We start from the raw sequence: 15999 nt of genomic DNA on the forward strand, positions 1-15999 counted from the left end.
GTTTTGATTTCTTGGTTGGTGGTTTGTGTGGTTCCCAATTATTTTTACAATGATGGCCTATGGGACACCCAATTACAGCCAGATGTGATGCAGCCTGGATTTGAACCAGGTACTGCAGTGACACAACTGAGCTGAGATGCAGTGTCTTAGACCACTGCACCACTCGGGAGCCCAACTAACCTTTAGACCTTGACTTCTTCTCGGGCCAATATATCCTCCAAAAACTGGCTTCTCAGGCATTATCACTTAAATAATCATTTAGACCAAAAGCAAAAGGTAAATATATTATAAAAATGGTATTGACATTTAGGCATTCTATGTTCTGTTTGCTGTGTCACAATGTAATTATAGGACCATTGAAATCAGATAATAGTAATCATGAGGTGAATCAGTTTGATTTATCACCTTAATGCTACATATCTAGATGTGTCCCTATTATCACCAGGTCATGGTTTAAGAGGGCAGGATATAAAGGGGAGTTGCGGTGAACAGCAATCTTCAAGTTTTTCCACAGATTTTCAATGGGATTCAAGTCTGGGCTTTGGCTGGGCCATTCAAGGACTTTCACATTCTTGTTCTGAAGCCATTCCAACGTTTGATTGGCTGAATGCTTGGGGTCATTGTTCTGTTGGAATGTCAAATCTTTGCCCCAGTCTAAGGTTGTTTGCACTCTGAAGTAGGTTCTCATCAAAGATTAACCTGTATTTGGCTCCATTCATTGTTCCCTCTATCCTTACCAGTCTCCATGATGCTGAAAAGCATCCCCATAGCATGATGCTGCCACCACCATGCTTCACGGAATGGATGGTGTTAGACGGGTGATGAACTGTGCCTGTTTATCTCCAAATCAAATCAAATTCATTTATATAGCCCTTCGTACATCAGCTGATATCTCAAAGTGCTCTACAGAAACCCAGCCTAAAACCCCAAACAGCAAGCAATGCAGGTGTAGAAGCATGGTGGCTAGGAAAAACTCCCTAGAAAGGCCAAAACCTAGGAAGAAACTTAGAGAGGAACCAGGCTATGTGGGGTGGCCAGTCCTCTTCTGGCTGTGCCGGGTGGAGATTATAACAGAACATGGCCAAGATGTTCAAATGTTCATAAATGACCAGCATGGTCAAATAATAATAATCACAGTAGTTGTCGAGGGTGCAGCAAGTCAGCACCTCAGGAGTACATGTCGGGCGATTCCCTGATCCACCTCTACGCAGACGACACCATTCTATATACCTCCAAACAAGCTTCAATGCCATACAACACTCCTTCCGTGGCCTCCAACTGCTCTTAAACGCTAGTAAAACCAAATGCATGCTTTTCAACCGGTCGCTGCCTGCACCCGCATGCCCGACTAGCATCACCACCCTGGATGGTTCCGACCTAGTCTATAAGTACCTAGGTGTCTGGCTAGACTGCAAACTCTCCTTCCAGACTCATATCAAACATCTCCAATCGAAAATCAAATCAAGAGTCGGCTTTCTATTCCGCAACAAAGCCTCCTTCACTCACGCCGCCAAGCTTACCCTAGTAAAACTGACTATCCTACCGATCCTCGACTTCGGCGATGTCATCTACAAAATGGCTTCCAACACTCTACTCAGCAAACTGTATGCAGTCTATCACAGTGCCATCCGTTTCGTCACTAAAGCACCTTATACCACCCACCACTGCGACTTGTATGCTCTAGTCGGCTGGCCCTCGCTACATATTCGTCGCCAGACCCACTGGCTCCAGGTCATCTACAAGTCCATGCTAGGTAAAGCTCCGCCTTATCTCAGCTCACTGGTCACGATGGCAACACCCATCCGTAGCACGCGCTCCAGCAGGTGTATCTCACTGATCATCCCTAAAGCCAACACCTCATTTGGCCGCCTTTCATTCCAGTACTCTGCTGCCTGTGACTGGAACGAATTGCAAAAATCGCTGAAGTTGGAGACTTTTATCTCCCTCACCAACTTCAAACATCAGCTATCTGAGCAGCTAACCGATCGCTGCAGCTGTACATAGTCTATTGGTAAATAGCCCACCCTTTTTCACCTACCTCATCCCCATACTGTTTTTATTTATTTACTTTTCTGCTCTTTTGCACACCAATATCTCTACCTGTACATGACCATCTGATCATTCATCACTCCAGTGTTAATCTTCAAAATTGTAATTATTTGCCTACCTCCTCATGCCTTTTGCACACATTGTATATAGACTCCCCCTTTGGTTTCTACTGTGTTATTGACTTGTTAATTGTTTACTCCATGTGTAACTCTTTGTTGTCTGCTCACACTGCTATGCTTTATCTTGGCCAGGTCGCAGTTGCAAATGAGAACTTGTTCTCAACTAGCCTACCTGGTTAAATAAAGGTGAAATAAATAAAAAATGTCAGTTGGCTTTTCATAGCCGATCATTAAGAGTATCTCTACCACTCCTGCTGTCTCTAGAGAGTTGAAAACAGCAGGTCTGGGACAGGTAGCACGTCCGGACAGGGCCAAACCTGTACCCCTGGACAGGGCCAAACAGGAAGGATATAACCCAACCCACTTTGCCAAAGCACAGCCCCCACACCACTAGAGGGATATCTTCAACCACCAACTTACCATCCTGAGACAAGGCCGAGTATAGCCCACAAAGATCTCCGCCACGGCACAACCCAAGGGGGGGCGCCAACCCAGACAGGAAGATCACATCAGTGACTCAACCCACTCAAGTGACGCACCCCTCCTAGGGACGGCATGAAAGAGCTCCAGTAAGCTAGTGACTCAGCCCCTGTAATAGGGTTAGAGGCAGAGAATCCCAGTGGAAAGAGGGGAACCGGCCAGGCAGAGACAGCAAGGGCAGTTCGTTGCTCCAGAGCCTTTCCGTTCACCTTCACACTCCTGGGCCAGACTACACTCAATCATATGACCCACTGAAGAGATGAGTCTTCGGTAAAGACTTAAAGGTTGAGACCGAGTCTGCGTCTCTCACATGGGTAGGCAGACCATTCCATAAAAATGGAGCTCTCAAATGGAGTAAACTAATAAACATTAACGCTTGGGCTTCTAGCTTCAGTTTGTACAGTCGTGGCCAAAAGTTTTGAGAATGGCACAAATATTAATTTATACAAAGTTTGCTGTTTCAGTGTCTATAAATATTTTTGTCAGATGTTTCTATGGAAAACTGAAGTATAATTATAAGCATTTCATAAGTGTCAAAGGCTTTTATTGACAATTACATGAAGTTGATGCAAAGAGTCAATATTTGCAGTGTTGACCTCTGTAATCCACCCTGGCATGCTGTCAATTAACGTCTGGGCCACATCCTGACTGATGGCAGCCCATTCTTGCATAATCAATGCTTGGAGTTTGTCAGAATTTGTGGGTTTTTGTTTGTCCACCCGCATCTTGAGGATTGACCACAAGTTCTCAATGGGATTAACGTCTAGGGAGTTTCCTGGCCATGGACCCAAAATATCGATGTTTTGTTCCCCGATCAACTTAGTTATCACTTTTGCCTTATGGCAAGATGCTCCATCATGCTGGAAAAAGCACTGTTCGTCACTAAATTGTTCCTGGATGGTTGGGAGAAGTTGCTCTCGGGGATGTGTTGGTACCATTCTTTATTCATGGCAAGCTCTGTACTGGTGGTGGCCTGATCGCGCAGCTGAATCAACTTTAGGAGACGGTCCTGGCGCTTGCTGGACTTTCTGGGGCGCCCTGAAGCCTTCTTCACAGCAATTGAACCGCTCTCCCTGAAGTTCTTGATGATCCGCTAAATGGTTGATTTAGGTGCAATCTTACTGGCAGCAATATCCTTGCCTGTGAAGCCCTTTTTGAAGCAATGATGACGGCACGTGTTTCCTTGCAGGTAACCATGTTTGACAGAGGAAGAACAATGATTCCAAGCACCACCCTCCTTTTGAAGCTTCCAGTCTGTTATTCGAACTCAATCACCATGACAGAGTGATCTCCAGCCTTGTCCTCATCAACACTCACACCTGTGTTAACGAGAGAATCACTGACATGATGTCAGCTGGTTCTTTTGTTGCAGGGCTGAAATGCAGTTGTCACGTCCTGACCCTAGTTCCTTTGTTATGTCTCTTTTTTAGGTTGGTCAGGGCGTGAGTTGGGGTGGGCATTCTATGTTTTTGTTCTAATATTGCACCTGTTCTAATATTGTATTTCTATGTGTTTGGCCTAGTATGGTTCCCAATCAGAGGCATCTGCCAATCGTTGTCTCTGATTGAGAACCATACTTAGGCAGTCTGTTTACGCCCTTTAGTTGTTTTCTGTTTTGTGTTTCGTCACCTAATAGGACTGGTTAGTTTCTGTCGTGTTTTCTACTTTGTTATTTTTGTGTTCAGTTGAATAAATATAACGTGAACACTTACCACGCTGCACATTGGTCCGATCCTTCATACTCTTCCTCAGATGAAGAGGAACAGCGTTACAGCAGTGGAAGTGTTTTTTGGGGATTAGGTCCATTTACATGGCAAAGAGGGACTTTGCAATTAATTGCAATTCATCTGATCACTCTTCATAACATTCTGGAGTATATGCAAATTGCCATCATACAAACTGAGGCAGCAGACTTTGTGAAAATAAATATTAATTCTCAAAACATTTGGCCACAACTGTACGTACCATACAGACACAATCTGTAGTTATATTTTGCTTGTTTTTAGTCCTGATTTACCTTTTTATTCAGATTTACCTCCACTTTGGATGTCAGCTGGACTTTCAGTTCCTCCACCTGTCTCTCACTGTCTGTCAGTCGGCTCTCACTGTCTCTCACTGTCTGTCAGTCTGCTCTCACTGTCTGTCAGTCGGCTCTCACTGTCTGTCAGTCGGCTCTCACTGTCTGTCAGTCGGCTCTCACTGTCTGTCAGTCGGCTCTCACTGTCTGTCAGTCGGCTCTCACTGTCTCTCAGTCGGGCCTCCATGGCTCCCAGTTCAGTCTTTGTGTGTCTCAGCTCAACTCTCTGCTCTGCCATCATGGTGCTCATCTCTCTCAGCACAGTGTGGATGTCAGGCTGGCAGGTTTGCTGGCTGTGTGTTAATGCAGCTTCAGCTCTCTGTTTGTCAGTCTGAATGTCCTTCCCTCTGCTCTCTCTGTCCTCATAGTCAACCTGCTGGATCTCATTCACACTGACTCCATCTCTGTCTTTGTGGACCTGGGCTCCAGACAGACAGCAGTGCAGCAACACCAGCAGAGATACAACACTCTTCATTCTCATTCCTGGGTGATGATATCCTCTTCTTGTGGTTATTTCTGCTGTTATTTTGGAGTCTCAGTTGTCCCCTTTATATCCTGTCCTCTTAAACCATGACCTGGTGATAACTGGGACACGTGTAGATATGGAGTCTATCAACAAGGTGGTAAATCAGACTGATTCACCTCATGATCACTTTTATCTGATTTTTCTGGTCCTATATTAACCACATTACCCAGCAAACCCATCAAATAATGCCTAAATGTCAATATCAGATTTATAATATAATTACCTTGGTCATTTGGTCTCATTTGTTATTAAAATAGATTAGAAAATAATATAATCATAATCATGCGAGTCCGAACGTCGCGAATGTGAGTCCGACTCACCTCCACTACATCACTGTATAGTGACTTACTATTTTCCTCAACTGCATGTGTAAAGGGTTAGAGTTTGGGTTAAATGTAAAGTAATAATGGGATTACGGTGTGTGTGTTTAAACCAGTTTGGGTTAAATGTAAAGTAATAATGGGATTACGGTGTGTGTGTTTAAACCAGTTTGGGTTAAATGTAAAGTAATAATGGGATTACGGTGTGTGTGTTTAAACCAGTTTGGGTTAAATGTAACGTAATAATGGGATTACGGTGTGTGTGTTTAAACCAGTTTGGGTTAAATGTAAAGTAATAATGGGATTACGGTGTGTGTGTTTAAACCAGTTTGGGTTAAATGTAAAGTAATAATGGGATTACGGTGTGTGTGTTTAAACCAGTTTGGGTTAAATGTAAAGTAATAATGGGATTACGGTGTGTGTGTTTAAACCAGTTTGGGTTAAATGTAAAGTAATAATGGGATTACGGTGTGTGTGTTTAAACCAGTTTGGGTTAAATGTAAAGTAATAATGGGATTAAGGTGTGTGTGTTTAAACCAGTTTGGGTTAAATGTAACGTAATAATGGGATTACGGTGTGTGTGTTTAAACCAGTTTGGGTTAAATGTAACGTAATAATGGGATTAAGGTGTGTGTGTTTAAACCAGTTTGGGTTAAATGTAAAGTAATAATGGGATTAAGGTGTGTGTGTTTAAACCAGTTTGGGTTAAATGTAAAGTAATAATGGGATTAAGGTGTGTGTGTTTAAACCAGTTTGGGTTAAATGTAAAGTAATAATGGGATTAAGGTGTGTGTGTTTAAACCAGTTTGGGTTAAATGTAAAGTAATAATGGGATTAAGGTGTGTGTGTTTAAACCAGTTTGGGTTAAATGTAAAGTAATAATGGGATTACGGTGTGTGTGTTTAAACCAGTTTGGGTTAAATGTAACGTAATAATGGGATTACGGTGTGTGTGTTTAAACCAGTTTGGGTTAAATGTAAAGTAATAATGGGATTACGGTGTGTGTGTTTAAACCAGTTTGGGTTAAATGTAAAGTAATAATGGGATTAAGGTGTGTGTGTTTAAACCAGTTTGGGTTAAATGTAAAGTAATAATGGGATTAAGGTGTGTGTGTTTAAACCAGTTTGGGTTAAATGTAAAGTAATAATGGGATTACGGTGTGTGTGTTTAAACCAGTTTGGGTTAAATGTAACGTAATAATGGGATTACGGTGTGTGTGTTTAAACCAGTTTGGGTTAAATGTAAAGTAATAATGGGATTACGGTGTGTGTGTTTAAACCAGTTTGGGTTAAATGTAACGTAATAATGGGATTAAGGTGTGTGTGTTTAAACCAGTTTGGGTTAAATGTAACGTAATAATGGGATTAAGGTGTGTGTGTTTAAACCAGTTTGGGTTAAATGTAAAGTAATAATGGGATTAAGGTGTGTGTGTTTAAACCAGTTTGGGTTAAATGTAAAGTAATAATGGGATTAAGGTGTGTGTGTTTAAACCAGTTTGGGTTAAATGTAAAGTAATAATGGGATTAAGGTGTGTGTGTTTAAACCAGTTTGGGTTAAATGTAAAGTAATAATGGGATTAAGGTGTGTGTGTTTAAACCAGTTTGGGTTAAATGTAAAGTAATAATGGGATTAAGGTGTGTGTGTTTAAACCAGTTTGGGTTAAATGTAAAGTAATAATGGGATTAAGGTGTGTGTGTTTAAACCAGTTTGGGTTAAATGTAAAGTAATAATGGGATTAAGGTGTGTGTGTTTAAACCAGTTTGGGTTAAATGTAAAGTAATAATGGGATTAAGGTGTGTGTGTTTAAACCAGTTTGGGTTAAATGTAACGTAATAATGGGATTAAGGTGTGTGTGTTTAAACCAGTTTGGGTTAAATGTAAAGTAATAATGGGATTAAGGTGTGTGTGTTTAAACCAGTTTGGGTTAAATGTAACGTAATAATGGGATTAAGGTGTGTGTGTTTAAACCAGTTTGGGTTAAATGTAAAGTAATAATGGGATTAAGGTGTGTGTGTTTAAACCAGTTTGGGTTAAATGTAACGTAATAATGGGATTAAGGTGTGTGTGTTTAAACCAGTTTGGGTTAAATGTAAAGTAATAACGGGATTAAGGTGTGTGTGTTTAAACCAGTTTGGGTTAAATGTAAAGTAATAATGGGATTAAGGTGTGTGTGTTTAAACCAGTTTGGGTTAAATGTAACGTAATAATGGGATTAAGGTGTGTGTGTTTAAACCAGTTTGGGTTAAATGTAACGTAATAATGGGATTACGGTGTGTGTGTTTAAACCAGTTTGGGTTAAATGTAAAGTAATAATGGGATTAAGGTGTGTGTGTTTAAACCAGTTTGGGTTAAATGTAACGTAATAATGGGATTACGGTGTGTGTGTTTAAACCAGTTTGGGTTAAATGTAAAGTAATAATGGGATTAAGGTGTGTGTGTTTAAACCAGTTTGGGTTAAATGTAACGTAATAATGGGATTAAGGTGTGTGTGTTTAAACCAGTTTGGGTTAAATGTAAAGTAATAATGGGATTACGGTGTGTGTGTTTAAACCAGTTTGGGTTAAATGTAACGTAATAATGGGATTAAGGTGTGTGTGTTTAAACCAGTTTGGGTTAAATGTAACGTAATAATGGGATTAAGGTGTGTGTGTTTAAACCAGTTTGGGTTAAATGTAACGTAATAATGGGATTAAGGTGTGTGTGTTTAAACCAGTTTGGGTTAAATGTAACGTAATAATGGGATTAAGGTGTGTGTGTTTAAACCAGTTTGGGTTAAATGTAAAGTAATAATGGGATTACGGTGTGTGTGTTTAAACCAGTTTGGGTTAAATGTAACGTAATAATGGGATTAAGGTGTGTGTGTTTAAACCAGTTTGGGTTAAATGTAAAGTAATAATGGGATTAAGGTGTGTGTGTTTAAACCAGTTTGGGTTAAATGTAACGTAATAATGGGATTAAGGTGTGTGTGTTTAAACCAGTTTGGGTTAAATGTAAAGTAATAATGGGATTAAGGTGTGTGTGTTTAAACCAGTTTGGGTTAAATGTAACGTAATAATGGGATTAAGGTGTGTGTGTTTAAACCAGTTTGGGTTAAATGTAAAGTAATAATGGGATTAAGGTGTGTGTGTTTAAACCAGTTTGGGTTAAATGTAACGTAATAATGGGATTAAGGTGTGTGTGTTTAAACCAGTTTGGGTTAAATGTAACGTAATAATGGGATTAAGGTGTGTGTGTTTAAACCAGTTTGATTTATATTCTGCTGGTGTGTGTTTTTCCCTTTTAAGGGGGGCTGAACTTCCTGATTTAGCATCGGTTTAAATTCTCCTGCTTTAGGAAATGTGACTGATAATAAGATTTGGGTTTTGGAGGCATGCTTTGATGTGTGTGTCTCTTGTGTGTTCAAACGTGGGAAGCGGTTGTATTTTCACACTGCCAAAACAGCACACAGTTACAGTCACTCACCCTTCTAGATAACTTGAAACAGTCTAACCAGGTATTGTGTCTGGAAGTAGCCTGGACAAGCTCCTGTAGCAAGCTAGCCAACTTCTTCCACCAATTAGCTTCAGCCGGACCTGTGTGCGACCGTGGAAAAGTTGGTTTGACTTAGGCTATCCAATCTCTGGGGCTAGTTAGGGACCGTCAATAAATGACACAATGTAAATGGGACAATATTTTCATGTTGCACACATTTTAGTTGTCTCATTAAATTATTTCAATATTTGTAAATTCATTTCTACAATTTATAGTTGGTTTGAGGTTTTTAAGTCGATGAAAGTCAGACATATTGACATTTTAAAATATTGTCCCCATGACCATTGTGTCATTTACTTGCCCCATAGGGATATCAAATGTCAAACCAAATTGACCATATGAATTACAATTGGATCTCATGCAGCTGCTCTGAATTGATGATTACTTGGGTGCTGCTAGCTGTGGACATGTGGGCAGGCTTGAAATAAACCCAGCCCGAGGAAAACTGTTACAGTACCCTTCTTTCCGTGACATACTTTTTCCCTCTAAATATTTGGCAAATCTCAGTTTTGGCGAGAATTACTTCATGACCAAAAATGATCCTATTTACACTTTGTAGTCCATGTTGACAGTAGAATAGATGTTTCTGAATCATATCGATGCCACGTAGGCCGTGTTCAAATGGAGAAGTTGCTCTTCAATGAAAATGTACTTGACATTTCCCAGGAGGCACCGGACAAACTGGCTCAGTGTCAGAACTGTAATCTCCTTTATAGATCACCTTTAGACCGGAAATATAACTGGCAGAACAGATAACATTTAGGAAATACAGTCAGGTATTTCATTCAAAGACGCGTCACAGCACTGAGCACTGCACTACCCACAATGCACCTTTTAAAGGCTATTTCTCCTGACGTTCACGTTCAAGGTAAACGCTGAGGCGGATGGCTCAAGCACCTTTAAAAGGCTCATTGTTGATAGTCAGTGTACAGACTTGTGTTAATTTGATACAAACAGCAGAGGCTGCTGAGGGGAGGATGGCTCATAAAAATGTCTGGAATGGAGTGTGATGTCTGGAATGGAGTATGATGTCTGGAATGGAGTATGATGTCTGGAATGGAGTGTGATGTCTGGAATGGAGTATGATGTCTGGAATGGAGTATGATGTCTGGAATGGAGTATGATGTCTGGAATGGAGTGTGATGTCTGGAATGGAGTATGATGTCTGGAATGGAGTATGATGTCTGGAATGGAGTATGATGTCTGGAATGGAGTGTGATGTCTGGAATGGAGTATGATGTCTGGAATGGAGTGTGATGGTATCAAAACACATACCATTCCATTTACTCCACTCCGGACTTTATTATGAACTGTCTTCTCTTCAGCAGCCTCTACTGGATACAACCATATATATCTACGAACAACAAGCATCTATACATTAACTATTGTCTCCGGACTCCCACTAGGAACTAAAAGGCAACCAAACAATACAGTTGAGGAATTAAACGGTTTTATATTTACATAAAACATTTTTAAAAAGTTCAGCCCATCTCAGAAACGGTTTCTTGTATTTTATTGTGATGGGAAGTAGTAAAAAAATGGAACAAAAAAACAACTAAACAAAACTATAAAAACAGAGTGGATTAAACAGGAAATGTATAAAACAAATTGTAACTCTGACATATAACAGTACAATGTAACAAATTGGCACAAAACAGAACGACAAAGGACATGAGAATCTAATTTTGGCTTTGAAAAAAAATATGAAAAAAAGGAGTTAACGTACATCTTCATAACGAGATCAATCCTTCATTACAACAGCAAGGACTCATGCGTTTTAGTCACACAGTTAGTTTTCAGTAGCTTCATATCACAGTAAGAACAGGTCAGTCTAACCAGCCTGATGATGGATGAAACACTTTCCGTTTCTCTCTTCATTTAATTCTTCTTCTTTTCATGTTAATACCTTTTTCAAAACAAACTTCATAGCCCCCAGAGCGCCACTTCCTACTCTGGATTCAATGACCTTCAAATCATTTTTCATACTAAAATATATTATTGTATCAATTCACACTACACTATTGTACACTACAATGTGTGTAATAAATAAGCATAAAGAAATAGGAAAATAAGACACGTAAATATAAAAAGTCCTCTAAAAACTAAACAGGTACCCTTTCCTCATGGAAAAGGTTTCTAATACTGCCATGGTTGAAAACATACACAGGACACACACATATAGAAAACTCAAAACTAAAAAACCAAACTGAAAATAATTCTGTAACACTGTAAAGGTCAAATCAACTGAAACACTTCATAAAACACAGGTACCACGTTCACTAACGTTTGTTACCTGAAGTGCGGGTTAGCTTGCCACCATTTTGTAAAACAAGTGCACTCATCTAATAATGTCTGACGCTCGAATACAGGAAAATCCCCTTAAATACTGTAAAAACCTTTCGTATTCGTCCTATTCTCTCTTTTTTCCTCTTTGTTCACGCATCACACAAAGGAGTCTTTATTCATGCTATCGTCTTGTATTCCCTACTGTACTACTTTTAACCAGAGCCCTATAGTGCACTATAAAGGGAATACTGAAGGGTGCCATTTGGGACGAAACCCAACTTAACAAGTGAAAATGAGTCCAACCAAGTAAACAAACATGAATCAATATGGGCCTTATGCAGAAAATACATACTGACTACATCCGTTGGGGTACAAAGAACACTGTTCAATGGCACTTACAGCACACAGGTCTGGTCTTGCATAAGGCTGGAGATATTGGGGTGGGGTAGAGGACATATCTCCACCCGTCCTGCTTCATATGACCCCATGACACTGATGGTCACTGATTAAAAACCAACCAACCCAACTGATAACTAGGGTTTACGTCCCAATAATCTCTCCTTTCTCTAAAAGTGTGCACTTGATAACTTCCCTTCAAGGACTTTGAAAGGAAATGACTTGTGTAAGAAATATTGTGTAAAATTCTATAGTCTAGTGAGCCCATGTCTCCACCAATCCAATGCTTTTAGATTCATGGGGATCAGTGAACAAGTTCACCCTTCAGGAGGAAGGATAGATTATTGGGACACAAACAAGGACAAGCATGGTTAAGAATGCTGGCTTTGAGGTTGTCACACTACTTTTCCCTGATAGGACAGTTTGGTTATGATGTCAGACAGATATCACATCAAACCCCTCCCACCCCCCACCCCCACATAGCCTGGTCCCAGATCTGTTTGTGCTCTTGCCAACTCCACTGCTGTCCTTGTCAAGCCAAACATGACAGTGAGTGATGAGGAGTTGGCATGTAAGCACTAACATACTGGAACTCAGGCTAACCCCTCTCACCCATACCAGGCTAACCCCTCCCACCCATACCAGGCTAACCCCTCCCACCCATACCAGGCTAACCCCTCCCACCCATACCAGGCTAACCCCTCCCACCCATACCAGGCTAACCCCTCCCACCCATACCCCCAGAATCCTCTTTTCTTCTTAATGTTAACAAACCAACTGAAAACAAAATGCTATGCTAACGTTAGCTAACATGAAGAGGATGTACAGCTAGTGTGAACATAATAATACTGAAGGGTGGACAACACATCATCAGGCATGTCGTATCCATAGGTAAACCAGGCTTACTGTAGTGCAGTTTTTTGTTTTGTTTTTGTTTTACAACTCAATAAAATACTGATTTTAGCAAACATCATCATTGGCAATAAAAATGTATAGAAATGTTTCTTCAACTGTACAGGTTAAAAGGTTAAAAGAAGAGTGGCAAAATTAGTCAAAAATAACACTGACAAACATAAATGACCTGGGATCAGATGTCTCACTCTCAGTAACAAAATAATTGAAAGGTCAGCTGTAACTTTTATACAAAAATGTATAATACGTCTATAAACAAGGTAACACCGATATTATTTTCAGGAGCAAAAGTCCCTTCTTTTTAGTCTATCTCAGGCACACCTGGGTTTCAACACAGTAGAGGACTGACACACGGCACCGACACACGGCACCGACACACGGAACCGACACATGGCACCGACACACGGCACCGACACACGGCACCGACACACGGCACCGACACATGGCACCGACACACGGCACCGACACATGGCACCGACACACGGCACCATCTTTTCTTTTCTTTTTTCTTTTGACGACAACACAAGATTTTCCTCTCCTGCTACTTGACACCGAGGATTTCCATTTTTTTTTTGTCAGAGAATGTATTTTCTTCATTTACCCTTCATCATCTTGTCTTCCTCTGTTTCTTTCTGTCCCGTTTCCAACCCCTCCACCGGGATGTCCTCCTTGTCCACATGCGGTTCTTTGTCCTCCGTTTCCATAGCTTCCTCTGTTACAAAGGTTTCCTTCTCTGCCACTCCTTCCTCCTCCTCACCTCCCATCACCTGTACCGCCATCACCTCCTCTTCCTCACACACATCCTCCTGCTGGAGGGACTCTTCTTTACAAACCTCCTCCTCTTGTCTCATCCCTTCCTCTTCCTCCTCCTGGTGTGCCTCTTCTTCTCTCATCCCTTCCTCCACCTCCTCCTGGTGTGCCTCCTCCTCTCTACTCCCTTCCTCCACCTCCTCCTGGTGTGCCTCCTCTTCTCTCATCCCTTCCTCCACCTCCTCCTGGTGTGCCTCCTCCTCTCTACTCCCTTCCTCTTCCTCCTCCTGGTGTGCCTCCTCCTCTCTCCTCCCTTCCTCTTCCTCCTCCTGGTGTGCCTCCTCCTCTCTACTCCCTTCCTCTTCCTCCTCCTGGTGTGCCGCCTCCTCTCTACTCCCTTCCTCCACCTCCTCCTGGTGTGCCTCCTCCTCTCTACTCCCTTCCTCTTCCTCCTCCTCTCTACTCCCTTCCTCTTCCTCCTCCTGGTGTGCCTCCTCCTCTCTACTCCCTTCCTCTTCCTCCTCCTGGTGTGCCTCCTCCTCTCTCCTCCCTTCCTCTTCCTCCACCTCCTCCTGGTGTGCCTCCTCCTCTCTACTCCCTTCCTCTTCCTCCTCCTGGTGTGCCCCCTCCTCTCTACTCCCTTCCTCTTCTTGCACTTCTTCACACACCTGCTTCTGCTGTACCTCCTCCTCTTCCTCTCTACTCTCTTCCTTCTGCTCCTCTTCCTCTCTGCTCCCTTCCTTCTCCACCTCTTCCCCTCGGCTCCCTTCCTCCTCTTCCTCTCTGATCTCTTCCTCCTCCCCCTCTTCCTCTCTGCTCCCTTCCTCCTCCTCTTGCCTCTCCTCCCCAAACTCCTCCACCTCGTAGATCTCACTCTCCTCATCATCCTCACCCACTTGCACCACCCGTATGTCGTCCATGCTCATGGCCGCCATGCCCTCCTCTTCCTCCAGCTCCTCCTCACTCTCCCTCTCGTCTGAGTCCATTTGGGAAGGTGGGGAGGTGGGTCGGCTGTCTGACTGCTGCTCTTCTGTTTGAGGACTCCTTTCAGGGCTCATCCCGAGCTGACGTCCCCCCTGCCGCCCTCCCTGGGACTCCTTCTTGCAGTAGGAGTATCGGTGGTTCATGTGCTGGCTGTAGGAGCCCGAGTGGGAGAAACACTTTCCACACTTGTCACAGCGGTAGGGCTTCTCTCCGGAGTGCAGTCGCGTGTGTTCTATCAAGTGGTGCTTGTGTTTGAAGGCTTTGTCGCAGATGCCGCACTCATGTGGCCGCTTTCCTGAAAACAGAAACACACGAGGATTCAGTGTTTCAATCTATTTCAAACTCATCCAGAAATTACAACAGAAATCGATCTGAAACCCATTACTCTTGATTTGCACTGTGTGTGTGAACTGCTTTTACCATTACATTAGTTCTGCACCTAGGCATCACTTCCTGCCTGGCATCACTGAGCCCTAGTACCATGCCTCAGGACTACCTGACATGATGACTCCTTGCTGTCCCCAGTCCACCTGGCTGTGCTGCTGCTCCAGTTTCAACTGTTCTGCCTTATTATTATTGGACCATGCTGGTCACTTATGAACATTTGAACATCTTGGCCATGTTCTGTTATAATCTCCACCTGGCACAGCCAGAAGAGGACTGGCTACCCCACATAACCTGGTTCCTCTCTAGGTTTCTTCCTAGGTTTTGGCCTTTCTAGGGAGTTTTTCCTAGCCACCGTGCTTCTACACCTGCATTGCTTGCTGTTTAGGGTTTTAGGCTGGGTTTCTGTACAGCACTTTGAGATATCAGCTGATGTACGAAGGGCTATATAAATTTGATTTTATTTTATTTGATCACTTCCTGCCTGGCATCACTTCCTACAATCTACATTACACTGAACTGGCTGCAGCCTGCCTGGCTGGCATCACTTCCTACAATCTACATTACACTGACCTGCCTGCAGCCTGCCTGGCTGGCATCACTTCCTACAATCTACATTACACTGACCAGGCTGCAGACTTCCTAACTGTGAAACCAACTGCACTTGTTATGAAAACAATATCATAACAAAAACTCTCACAAATACGTAAAACACTCCAAAAAATTCCCCTAAAAGGATTCTAGCAGGTCTGTTGCAATGGTAAAATATTTCAGTAAAATAAACAAACATCATTTGTGGAGATGGAGATCAAACTAGGTGCCTGATGCTGATACGTTCTTCTGGACCTGGGTCTCATTGAACCCAGGAAGGAGGGATGAGGGCGTTTCATCCCAGAAGGCACCCTATTCCCTATATAGTGCACTACTTTTGACCAGTGCCCTATGGCACCCTATTCCCTACATAGTGCACTACTTTAGACCATTTCCCTATGGGCCCTCATAAAAAGTAGTTCACTATAAAGGGAATAGGGTGCCATTTAGGACATAATCCCGGTTGGTTTAAGAGGACATTATGTGGTTTAAGAGGACATTAGGTGGTTTAAGAGGACATTAGGCGGTTTAAGAGGACATTAGGCGGTTTAAGAGGACATTAGGCGGTTTAAGAGGACATTAGGCGGTTTAAGA

The 15999-nt window shown here is 42.3% G+C and overlaps 1 protein-coding gene across 1 annotated transcript in view; it reads right to left on the reverse strand.

Annotated features, from left to right (window-relative positions):
- Positions 1 to 14237: 14237 nt before the first annotated feature.
- Positions 14238 to 15999, reverse strand: part of LOC109874774 (zinc finger E-box-binding homeobox 1-like) — a gene marked incomplete at its 3' end in the record, with an annotated part of 43035 nt that continues 41273 nt past the window's right edge. The window contains exon 6 of the mRNA XM_031810115.1: positions 14238 to 14725. Within this exon, the coding sequence (XP_031665975.1) occupies positions 14238 to 14725 (488 nt within the window). The remainder of the gene's footprint in view (positions 14726 to 15999) is intronic.

This window comes from Oncorhynchus kisutch, linkage group LG30, assembly GCF_002021735.2.
Source record: "Oncorhynchus kisutch isolate 150728-3 linkage group LG30, Okis_V2, whole genome shotgun sequence".
Classification (NCBI taxonomy): Eukaryota; Metazoa; Chordata; class Actinopteri; order Salmoniformes; family Salmonidae; genus Oncorhynchus; species Oncorhynchus kisutch.